General features: G+C 42.1%; 1 protein-coding gene across 2 annotated transcripts in view; it reads left to right on the top strand.

The window, feature by feature from the left end:
- eya2 (EYA transcriptional coactivator and phosphatase 2) overlaps positions 1–12,446 on the top strand; it is a 32,494-nt gene extending 20,048 nt beyond the window's left edge. For both annotated transcript variants that reach the window (XM_023281542.3, XM_023281541.3), the window contains exons 7-16: positions 42–225; positions 1,203–1,339; positions 1,472–1,555; positions 4,618–4,707; positions 6,701–6,759; positions 7,529–7,689; positions 8,074–8,188; positions 8,336–8,457; positions 10,811–10,911; positions 11,295–12,446. In XM_023281542.3, the coding sequence (XP_023137310.1) occupies positions 42–225; positions 1,203–1,339; positions 1,472–1,555; positions 4,618–4,707; positions 6,701–6,759; positions 7,529–7,689; positions 8,074–8,188; positions 8,336–8,457; positions 10,811–10,911; positions 11,295–11,375 (1,134 nt within the window). In that variant the 3' untranslated portion in view covers positions 11,376–12,446. The remainder of the gene's footprint in view (positions 1–41; positions 226–1,202; positions 1,340–1,471; positions 1,556–4,617; positions 4,708–6,700; positions 6,760–7,528; positions 7,690–8,073; positions 8,189–8,335; positions 8,458–10,810; positions 10,912–11,294) is intronic.
- The last annotated feature ends 215 nt before the right edge of the window (positions 12,447–12,661 follow it).

The following is a 12,661-nucleotide window of genomic DNA, read 5'->3' as shown; positions in this document are numbered from 1 at the left end:
CGATGCCACTGACTAACCAACATCCTTGTCTGTGTTTTCAGGAGTTTTCAGCATATTCCAGCTACAGTCAGAGTCAGTACTCTCCGTATTATAACTCACATCACTACAACAGCCCCTACCTAACCAGCAGCAACATCAGCCCCGCTGCCATCACTGCTCCTTTAGCCTACCAGCACCCAGAACACCCCGTCATGGTGCCCAATCACAGCCCAGAGTCACATACAGGTAAGGAGTCCTGGGACATTTTATGATCGCTTGGTTTTAAGGAAAAGCACATGAGCTTCAAAAAGCAAAGACCCGTAGATGGACACACACACAAAGGCAAACTAGTGCTACACACACATACACACAAAAACACAACAGTTTTCCTGTCTCATTTGCAATGGAAAAAAGCAGCTTTAGTAACATGAAACTGTAAACTTTGCAGGAAGAATGCCATTTATGTACCACGCATAAAACACAAATACATAAGATGTCATTTTTGTTGGTATAAATTGGTAAAGGAAAGTAGATGCAGTTTTGAAAAATCTTTGTTTTGAATGAGTTTTTGTACTTTATTCCTACTATGTCTCATTGTTTGACCACTGTGGCATTTAGGCTGTTAAAGACTCATTACAGTGACTTAGTAATGCACTTGACTTTCAAGAGACTGTCACAGTTGTAGCAGCGGAGACTGAAATACTCTTATACACTGATGTTCAAAAGTTTGGGGTCACCCAGGCAATTTTATGTTTTCCATGAAAACTCACACTTTTATTCATGCACTAACATAACTGCACAAGGGTTTTCTAATCATCAATTAGCCTTTCAACACCATTAGCTAACACAATGTAGCATTAGAACACAGGAGTGATGGTTGCTGGAAATGTTCCTCTGCACCCCTATGGAGATATTCCATTAAATGTCAGTAATTTCCAGCTAGAATAGTCATTTATCACATTATCAATGTCTGGACTGTATTTCTGATTCATTTTATATCTTCATTGAAAAAAATGCTTTTCTTTCAAAAAATAAGGACATTTCTAAGTGACCTCAAACTTTTGAACGGTAGTGTACTTTCCTGCAATTCCCACAATGCGTCTCAGTTGTAACTCTTGTATTTTTCAGGACTAGCGAATTGAGTTTGACTTTTAGTTTTAACTTCCAAAATGTTGCTTTTTGAAGATTGATGACTGAGTGTGTTTCATGTGTGTGTGTTTTAGGAGAGTACCACCCGCCGCCCAGCCCCCCCACACCAGGTAAAGAGGAGGGGGTCCCAGCGCGACGGGGGTCAGATGGCAAGTTGAGAGGAAGAAAAAGAGTCAGTGACCCGGCTCCACCTCTGGACTCTGATATAGAGGTAAACACACCCTCACACAGTGTTGGAAATTATCAGGCTTTCTCTGCAATATTTATCTTTCTCTCTCTCTCACATACACACACACATAAACTGTCATGTGGTTAACATTACATATCTGTTATTTCACTGCAGCGAGTGTTTATCTGGGATCTGGATGAAACCATCATCATTTTCCATTCTCTCCTCACGGGAACTTTCTCCTCACGATTTGGCAAGGTACGTCCAGAAGACCCCTCCCTTTGTCATTTACTGTAAGAAGCATGTGCTGTGGCCAGTGACACTGACTTCAGTTTATTATGCAGTAGGTATAATACAGCTTGGCACGAAATCCTCTCAACAAACACATAATCCTGCTCTCTCGGTGTTTCTCTCAAGTGCTTGTTTGACTTACGGTGAAAGGTTTGGCTGCCTGAGACAAGTCCACGACCTTTGAGTCTCATCCCTGAGCATTTTCACACGCTGGCTGTTTTGCCTTCCTGCCCTCTTGTTTCTTTTGTTAATGCACCGGGGTTGTTTAGCTACCCCGACAACCTGCGGCGTGATTGACAGCCAGCGGGACCTTTACATAACAGACAGGCAGCTGACAAGGGGCGGACAGTGGTGCGTTTCTTGTTTTTGGCTGAGGATCTGTGTTTTGAATTCTCACGGTCCCCCTGCGGGTTGACACAAGGCTGATGGGAGTTTGAGAGCAGCGTTTCTGATCGGCTCAGCCCCCGGCGGGCCATGCATGCCGTTGTTTCTTTTTCTTTCTTTTCTGCCACGGCAGGGGGAACTAGGGGAGCGAGGAGAGAAAGGGAGGAAGAGCCAGAAAAAGGGAGAAAGAGGGAGTGAGTTAAAGTGCGTGGATGTGTTGAAATATGACTCATGTGCCAAAAATTCCTGATTCCTCCCACCACCCAACAACCCCACCGCTGGATCCAGGGAGGCTCAGTTGGACAGACGCTGACATCAAAACTCAGACACGCAATGGAGGAATTAAATGAGTGGCGGCGGAGAAACAGATTAGCAGTCCAACTAGCGAAGACGGCTTACAGTCGAGCAGCATTTTTTTGTCTTTCTCCCTCCCTAATTTGCGGCTAACTCATCCGCTCTGACAGCCATAACACGTTTATTTCTGGCATTAATTAGCCCTGCTTCAGCCCAGGCTCTTGTCCCATTAAACTCTTATCACTAACAAATGTTTGGACCTCAACGTAAAGGCAAGTTTGGTCCCAGTCTGTGGGAAGACTAATGGGCCTGTTGAAAGACAGTTGTTTTCACCAGCTTGGTGAGCCAAAGGTGAACGTAGATCCTCATGAGGAGCTGACCCCCTCCTCCCATAACATCTCTTCCATTATCTCATCTGTCATACAGCACTCCTGCTCTGTCCCCCAGTGTGTGAATTCTCTCCCCCAGCTCTGTCTTTCATATCAAAAAAATCCCCCACGTAAGAATAAAGGTGAGAACTGGAAGGCGTTTTTTTTTTGTTTGTTTTTCACAACCTTTTTTTTTTGTCTTTCCTCTCGTCTGGGATTAAAAGAAAGAGGCCTTTTATTTGTCCCTCTGAATAGTAGCAGCCCTCGCCTTCTGAGGAAGGTGATTGCAGATAATTATTTCAGCTATTAGACAAACAGAACAAGCCTCTCTTAAACCTTTAACGCCTCCCTCTTCATCCTCTCCATTCATCCGTTCTTCTCTCAATCCTCCCCTTCATCATGTTCTCCCTGATCCTCCCTGTTCCTTCTACTGAACTTTATTCGCCCTTTGTCCTCAATTACCTTTCCTTTTTTTTTTTTTAACACCGTCTTTTGAAAGGGTATTTTGTAATTGTCATGATTTACCCTACTTGTGTCATCAAGCCCGTATTACCGCTCCGAGCCAGGAGACAGCCCTGCTTGTCATTTCAAATGCACTCATCAAATGTTCACCTTTGGCTGACATCCCTGCGCTTGGCCTGCCTCGCTGCCAAAGAGGAGCCAGGGCTGCCATCAAAACAACGCAGCCCACATACGTATACACACCTGCTTTTGTAGTCTTCGACGGCAACACGCCCATGCTATTGTGTCGGCCAGACAGCCTGCACATTGTGATTTATATGTTTTTCTGGGCGATGATTTATAATTTTCTTATTAGGAGAACAAAACAGAAGGTGGCGTAATGCAACACCTGGGTGTTTGTTTGCTTTTCTTGCCATATGAGAGAAAAAATACCTGAGAAGTCGGGTGGTGTGAGGGAAGAAGGTGCAAGACTGCGTATCTTCTTTTTCCTTTGCAATACCTGTTTTTGATTTAATAGATCCATTGCAGCTATTCAGGGGGAAATAAAGTAGAATGGACATTTTAAAAGACCACAGCAGCCAATTTTACAACATTTACTTTATATTTTTGAATGTATTCTTTACATCATTCAAGCTAGACATTGATGCCAATCATTTCTAAGCTCATTTATTTGGAAATTGAACAGTTTAGTCTAGAAATGTGAAGAATTATTTGTTTAGTTGAAACTTGCAAAAACACAGATGTGGTTGTTCAAGCCTGTAACTGTAGATGAATATAATAAAAATGTCTTTTGTTTTTTTTTTCTTTTTTTAGGGTTTAATCTAAGACTCTGTTGTAGATTAGATGAATCCTAATTGCTGACTCGGTGCTTAATTTAGGGGAAAAACAGAGAACAGTTGGGGGTAATTACCCAGGAAGGATTAATGAGAGCCAAAACAAATGTCAGAGATGGAGACAGTTTGATTGACAGATAAATATTAACACTTGCCTCTCCCTCAAACCTGTCTAGTGGCGTTGAGGAGTTTTTTTTGCAGAGGAAGTGAAGAAGACAAAAGAGAGACGAGCAAGCAGCCGCACTGACATAATGGCAAAAATAAAGAAGCTTGATAAATCCGATTAAACTGATTATTCTCTAAATACCAAACATCTTAGGACAGCATAAGTGCATGATTTGATTTGTAGTAACGAGTTAGCAAGAGTGGAAGTGATGGAGCTGGTGTCATTGTTTTTATTAAGTAGGTCAAGACACACGTGCAGTTTGCAAACCAGTCGTCTTAATGTGTGAATGCGACTATGGGTAAAGGAGTGACAAGACTCTAGCAGATGCATGTTAAGATGTATTTTATTGATAGGAAATAAACTGTTTTAAAATCTCCTATAGTTGCATTTGGTTTTGACAAACAGATAAACCATGAGAGGATGTTGCTCTTTTTCGCAGTGTCAGTTCACTTTGCTTATGGCTTTATGGAAGGATAATACACACTAAATTAAGTGTATTTTGTCTGTCTGTGTGTTCACCAGGACTCTTCCAAGGCGGTGTCTCTGGGTCTGTGGATGGAGGAAATGATCTTCAACCTGGCTGACTCCAGACTCTTCTTCAATGACCTGGAGGTGAGTCCGTCTGATCACTTTACTCAGCGAGGAGCACAGAAGCATATTTAGAAAGTTGCAGGATTCAGTCTTCTTCCTTTGCTCAAAAATCTTATTCATTTCACAGTCACAGTACTTCACGGCACACTGGATGTCACTATTTTTTAATAATTGTGAGACTTTTTCCAGTAAGCTGGAAAAGCTAGGAGCAGCGAGAACATATCCAGCAGTGTAAACTGGCGCGCCGTTCACCAGAAAAACTCCCCCTGCAACAGCTGAGCAAGAGGTTTGACATTTGGGTGCTGTTTCCTCACCTGGCATAAAGCACAGTGGCAGTCATTGTAGAAATCCCCTCACTCAACATCTAGCATTTTCCAAACAATTTGCCTTCCTGGAATGACAGTACAGCGAGAATATTAAAAGGACTGGTTTGCAGGAATAAGTGCTCCACAGTTAGACCTAATGTGCTTTCTAAAAGTCCACCAAAGTCAATACGGGTATTGATGCGACCTCTAAAAGTGATGACTCCTCAAAGAATGATTTAAAAAACTCCTAGCAGTCATTAAAATACTGTTTTAGTGCCTGCTAGTGACCGAACGGTGTGTGTTTTTCGTCCTACATTCCTCAGCCTTGTTCTGACAACGAAAAAAGATTAAAGAGGGACGCCGAGCAAGAGAACAAGTACACTTTGTGCCGTAATTATAGGTGTGCGTCTGAGTATCTGAGAGGAAAATTAGTCAAATGGGAGGAGGAACAGTCAAGGAGAGGGAAAGGAGCCAACAAAGCCATTTGCAAACCCGGTTTTTATCCCGTCTTTTGTTGTCAGGGCTCAGTAAAGCTCTAAAGCTGTACCCCACAGCGGCCTGACAACTCCTGTTAAGTCTTGAGGTACAATTATCTTGTCCTTGCTGTGTCAGTAGCTACACCAGTGGCTACAAGCGTTATTGCTGCTGTCACGGCTGTAATACCAGCAGAAATTCACTTAATTGTAAACGACTGCTTGACTCATCAAAAACCAGAATTTCCAGTTGAAATTATCAAAAAAAATCTATAAGTAGATCACTCTGGATTTATGTCACCTCATTTCTAGCTAATTAAAATGAGAGTAAATGAAATCTCTGCTTTGCTGAGTGGGGCTCCTGTGTGTTTTATCATTTGCTTTGTATGGTCAGTAGCTGCAGCTCTGCACAGGCGGATGACACCTGAGTGGGAGGTGGGTTACAGCCCCTGGGAGTTGAGTTATGTAGTAATGTAAGGAAGATGAGGTAGTGTCTCCGTCTGGACGACTGAAAGGTGATAGGAGAGTCTGTCTGTCCTGGGTCACAACGCGACATTTAGGAGTGATACTAGGACTCTGTTTTCTGCTCATGTGTGTGTTATGTGAATGTCAAACGGTGTCGGATTTAAAGGCTCGAGGCTGAACTCTGGATAGATGCAGAGCGAAACTTTTTTTTTTTTTTTAACTGCTGCTCTCTTGCATTGTACTTTCTCTTACTTTCTGCTGACTGACTTCTGCTTCTTGTTGTTTTCATCCAAGTATTCAATCTTAATAACTGTTTTGGAGTTTCTGATTTCCTTGCTGAAGGTGTTTTCGACTGTGACCGCATGTTTAAGCCACAGTGTGGTTTTTAATCCCCGTGGTTTGGTTGGTTGCATTAGCGTCCAATAGACAAGAACAACACGCACACCGCTGTACTTGTCAGAGACAATGGGCCATTCTTAAGAGGATTTTCTTTTGTGGACGCACTAAAAAACGCAGATTTACTTTAATTTACTACGTGGTTACGCAAGAATTAAACCGCAGTGTTGACTGTGTTGCATCCCCGGCGCCTCGCTGTCCCATGTCCTGATACCTTATTTCCTCCTTCCTTGCCTTTTATTTAGCTCTCTTTTTTAAATTTTTGCAATGCTATCGCTCCCGGAGGCTTCCCTACAGAGGAAAGACCTGCCTGTACAGGGCTGCGCTCTGAAATGGATCTCTTCATATATATCCACTTTCCTTTTCATTTCCCAGGAATGTGACCAAGTGCATATTGATGACGTGGCATCAGATGACAACGGACAGGACCTGAGGTAAAGCTTCTACTGTGCTGCTGTACTTAAAGCTCGGCTGAGACGCTGGCAGTTCTACGGTGGCTGCTGAACCAGACTTGCCCTCTGGGTTTTTAGTGCATGGGAGGAAAAGAGCAGTGAGATGAGACGAGGAGTGCGAGCATTTGTGTGCATCCGTGGGTGTCCATGCATGCAAGCATGTGCATGTCTTATATTTTCCCAACTTCCACAGCCATATAATATGTCACGGGATTATCCAGCGCTTTCATTTCTCATCAAAATATCTCTTTTTCACTCCCTCTGTCTCCCTCAGTCCAGACGTTTTATTGCATAAACTTGTTGAAGCACTTTAGAATACTTTTAGGAGTGACTTGAGAAAGAGCCAGACTGTACCAAAGTACTTTTTGGACATATTTATTTTACTGAACTTGGCCTTTTTCATTCAAAGATGTTTTTATATTTATCCTAGCCATTCTGTATGTATATACTATTTTACACTGACAAAGGCTCATTCACAGCTTCATTCAATTTTCAAGGGTTTCTTGTCCCTGAAATTCTTTTGGTTGTGCTGGCACGCTTCCCTTGATTAATGAATGGTTCAAGCACTGCTTTCTTTTGCAAACCCCGAATAGTTTGAATCGATTCCTGAAGCCAAAAAGAAAATGCAGTTGTGCTGATTCTTAGAGCATCACCTTTGAAAACACCAATGATACAGTAAGATGCTCTGGAAAACACGGTTTGTTTCTTTATGATCTATATCCTGGCTGTTTCCTGTATTGTGTTCCTGCAGCACTTACAACTTTGGGTCAGATGGCTTCCAGAGCCCAGCAGGGGCCGGTTCTCTGTGCCTGGGGTCGGGGGTCCATGGAGGGGTGGACTGGATGAGGAAACTGGCTTTCCGATACCGCAGAGTCAAGGAGATCTACAACACATACAAAAATAACGTCGGGGGTGAGTTGAACGCTGTTGTGTAGATGCAGTCTAGAAATGTACTCAATTTCTGTGAAGTCTAAGTCGGTTCCAGAGTGGTTTTGTAGCTCATATAGAAATACAATAGAAACAGTAAAATTAGTAATACTGTGAGACAAAACTAAACCAATTTTCCTGGTACTGAGTTATAATGCGGGCCCTTTAGAGAGAACATTTTGTACTTTTTAAGCTCCTGTTAGAACTTCACTCCAACCTCTGATTACAGGTGGCCTCTTCAACTCTGCTGGAAAACATGTGGCCACGATTTGAATGTTGTGTTAGGATTGTCCATTCGATATTGCAACATGTCAGTAGATCTGATTCAAAGACTAAGAGTCAAGCTTATGTTTCTTGATGATGGGGCAGGTTTGCTGGGCAGCCCCAAGCGAGAAGAGTGGCTACAGCTGAGGAGAGAAATGGAGGTCCTGACTGACCTGTGGCTGACTCAGGCACTCAAAGCTCTGGCCCTCATCAACTCGAGGTCAGTCCATGTGCACCTTAATCAACAATAAGCTTATTATTTTTAAGGATTTTTCTCAGTGTGTGTTCATGAATTGAGCACATTTCCTGCAGTTCCTGATATAGCAGTTAACTGTAGCATCATTATGTCTACTCTCTCCTGTTCCAGGCCTAACTGTGTGAATGTGTTGGTGACCACCACCCAGCTCATCCCAGCTCTCTCCAAGGTGTTACTGTACGGTCTGGGCTCAGCCTTCCCCATAGAGAACATCTACAGCGCTACCAAGACAGGTGAGGACAACCTTTGTACATAGTATAACAACCACCAGGTATTAGAGAGAGTTGAGTCATTCAAGTACCTCGGGACACCCACCGATCCCAAAGTCACCTTCCAGCCAAAACAGTAAAAGCATCTTCACCAAATGTCAACAGTGCCTCTTTTTCCTGAGGAAACTCCACAAACTTCAGGTTCACCAGTCAGTCCTGACAGCTTTTTACAAATGTTTCATTGAATCAGTCATTACCTTCAACATGTCAGCCTGGTCTGGGTCCCTAGCCACCATCCATCGCAATCCACTAAACAAAATCAAAACAATGAGCAGTAAAGAAATTGGACTGGAGCAAGAACCACTCATCGGCATCTACAACAGAAGGACAAAACTTAACCCCTTGATGCCTGAATTTATTTACAATTAAATAAAACACCTTTTTGTGTGTTTTGCTTTCCAGCTGATGCTAAAATAAGTGGAGATTGTTAATTTATCTATTACACATAAAACATAGATACATATGTAGCCTCCGTATGCAGCCACTCTGTTGAGGTAATTACCCCGAGAATGCTGGGTGCTCGGGCTCCTAAAGCTAAATGAAAAAATAATAGATATAAAAATAAAATGAGACCCAGAGAAGTTTTTTCCTTTTGGCCAAATTAGCTGAGGAGAGGCTGTGTAATACAACACAAAATATATACAACCAATAAGTCAAGAAAACATAAAAGTAGTAACATAGACTTCCCCCCCCCCAAAAAACAATTATTGTCTGGTCCGATATATGTCCCCGGATGGTCCTGATGACCAGTCCCGCTGTTACTTTTAAATCTAAATCCCTCTCTCAAACAATGAATGGTAATATTTCCCCCTAAGTTTACCCCACAGTCTCAATGTTTGCCACCCAAAACCCACAACATCACCAAACAATAGAACTCTATCTATGCTCCATGATCGCACACACACACACCCACATACACACACATACACCCACATACACACGGCCAATTGGTCAAGTCTACTCACTGTCCGTGTTCAGTCTGAAGCAATAACGTGTTGCTGTTTGGTCCACAAAACATTGAGTGCGGTGAAACAGCGCTCATGAAAAACATTGAGTGCGGTGAAACATTCCAATCCAAAGGACGCTAGCCACCGGGCTAGCGTTAGCCACGCTAGCCTCCTATCGAACTCCTCATAAACTGCTCCCGCAGTCGGTCCTCCGTCCTCCCGCTCACCACCTGGCAGCTGGGCTTATGTGTCCTCAGCCCCGTTCTCCAAGCCTCCTGCTTGGGGCTGCTGAGTCTGTGCTTGGGTTTTTCTCAAGCCAAAAAGAATCCACGCTGTCCACGCTCTGAAGAGACCACCGAGGAAGAGCGTTCCTGCACACCTGCACCTCCTCAGTGTCACTTCGTCGGGTCAAAAGTACCCGCCCAGACACACTCACAACCAATCACACAACGGCATACAGCCAGAGTAAAACAAGGCAAGATTAGGCAAGATAACCTACTGTAATTTCCCAATTACCAGCCGGCTGTACATAGATATATAATAATAATAATAACAATGATAATAATAATAATAATAATAATAATAATAATAATAATAATAATAATAATAATAATAATAACAGATATATAATAATATAGGTCCCGCTCCGACCAGTCCTACCAGAAACCAGTGCTTGCAAAAGGTTCCGAGGTACGTATTGAATATGCACAAATCGGCATTGGGGGAATGGATACGCTATCTCAGCTGCAGTCTGAATGAAAGTAGTATGTTGGAAATTTGCAACAATGGGCGTCAAGGGGTTAAAGGAACACAGATAGCCTCAGACACCACTCACACACTGCACAGCTGATACAGTCTGCTCCCCTCAGGTCACAGACATAGGTCACTCAGTTGTAGGACCAAGAGAGCCATGTCAAGTTTCGTGCCCTCATCCATCAGACTTATGAAAGGCTGAGCCATTATATTTAGCTACTACCCCTTCAGGACCTTTTAATTATTTCTATATTTGTCACTTTGCACTTTGTAAGGATGACATATTCTTTTAATCTTAAATTTTACCAGTCTTTTATCTGCTATCTCTGATATGTTGGTTGTGTTGTGTGTATGGTATATTCCTTGTGTTTATTTGTCTGTTGTTGGGTACATGAATTGTATGTACAGTATACACACAGATGCTCTGGCACACATGAAGTTCCTAACGGAAAAATAAAGTTCTTTGAATTGAATTGAATTGAATTGATACGTATTAATCTTAGCCTCCTTTTTTCCTTTGTATTTTCTTACTCCAGTGAATTTATTTCCCATTCTGAAATATTTGACCCAAGGTCTTGTATTGTTATGTTAATGTCAGACTTTCCCTCTTTTCAAAGGCAAAGAGAGCTGTTTTGAGCGTGTCTCTCAGAGGTTCGGTCGGCGAGCAGTGTATGTGGTGATAGGAGACGGCGCTGAGGAGGAGTCCGTAGCCAAGAAGGTATAACTCAATCTGTGTTTTATGTCTTTGACTGCTGAAAAATGGGCCACAACTAATCAGTTAACCTCACGACACACTCAATTTCAGCCGCATCTGTATCTGAGTCTCTTTTTTAATCTTTAAATCTTTGCATTGACAAAGCCGATATTTTTTTCCTTGATTTGGAAATTTGACAGATTTTTCTTTCTGCGCTACGGTTTTCTACAGCATAAGCCAACATCTTATCCAGATGTCATTTGTCACATCCTACGGTCCCCCTCAGAACCACAGTATATATTTCTCATATGTACTACATCTGCAGAAGCACTATTCTCTCACTCGAATTCATTTTCATGCCACGCACTAAAGCTGCATCAAATATTATTTTATTCCTGTCTTTGTAGAAGAACATGCCATTCTGGAGGGTGTCCTGTCGGGCCGACCTCGAGGCTCTGAGCCATGCACTGGAGCTGGACTACCTCTAGAGGGCGCCATCTGCTACGTTCTGCTATTCCACTCAAGTTGTGAGAAGCTCCTGAACTCCTGAGTGCAGCTGGAGGGGGAAGGTGCCCCCCGGAGACTGATTCAGAGTCAGTATTGCTATTGTGAGCGCGCCCACGGGTGGACAACTTTACACCAAAGCCAGAGGAGCTGTGGGGATTTTGAAGCGAGGCAGCAGTACACTTATGAACACGAAGCCAAAAGTGCTGGACCAAAGTAAAAGACCAAAGTCAAAAAGGGACCAAAGCTTCATAACTAACCCCAGAGAGCTGTGGCTAATACTTTGAATATTAAATATATATTATATATTAAAACAACCTGTCCTTTTGTTAGAATTGAGTTCATCTCAGTTTTATGAATGGTGTCCCACTTTTATACACAACAAAAAAGTGTTGCACTGAATGCAAGCTCTTCCATCCTGTTTAATGACCACAGTGAGTATGTCTGCATGGATGAAACGTTCAAATTATTTGTTCTGCTGTGTCTTTGTATTCGTTGTGAGACTTCAATCATTTTTCTGGTTAACACTATTTTAAAGATGGAATAGAAACATGATATTACGTGCAGTAGATTTTGCCTCCACTATTGATTTAGTTTTTTTTAATTAATATGTCAGCTAGATAAACATCCCCCCCATAGTTAGAGGCTATTAAAACAGTCTGTATACTGCCATTAAAATTAGAGCTATTTATTGTTTGGTTTAAGTCTGCAACACAATGAGGTATATATAGTTTGGAAGCTCTACATATTAAAAAAAATCATTTTTAGATACCAAAAACAGGCTCTTGTAAAAATGTTTTGATAAGACGTTGCCTCGGAGATGCTGTATTATAGGCTGGTGCTGGAATCCTGACTTTTGATTCTGGGTTGTATATTGTCTTTTCCGTCATTGTGAAATTTCCTAATTACCTGTTTGTAATATAGATGAACTGTTGTGGTTGTGCATGTGCCGATTACACTGCCTGTCAGCTTAGCTATGATTTGTATATAATGCTTTATTGTCAATTTGTTTTGACAGACAGTTAAGGTAGATTAATAAAGATAAATTAATTGCATTGTGGGGAAAGGGGAGTAGAGTTTCATTTCTCTTCACACAGTCACTGAACCTGGAGGAATTCTCAAAAAATTAGCTAAACAATAAGTAAATAAATGAGTTGTTATTGATGCAGATGCTCATTTCATTTTAATATCAAGATGCTTGAAAAGCAGATTTCATGCAGATTAATCCTCAATAACCATTTTCTGTTTAAGGAAAGGTCTCCCTCTTCAG

The sequence above is a fragment of the Amphiprion ocellaris genome, chromosome 5 (assembly GCF_022539595.1).
Source record: "Amphiprion ocellaris isolate individual 3 ecotype Okinawa chromosome 5, ASM2253959v1, whole genome shotgun sequence".
In the NCBI taxonomy this organism is placed as follows: Eukaryota; Metazoa; Chordata; class Actinopteri; family Pomacentridae; genus Amphiprion; species Amphiprion ocellaris.
This window is presented reverse-complemented; position numbering and strand designations above follow the sequence as displayed.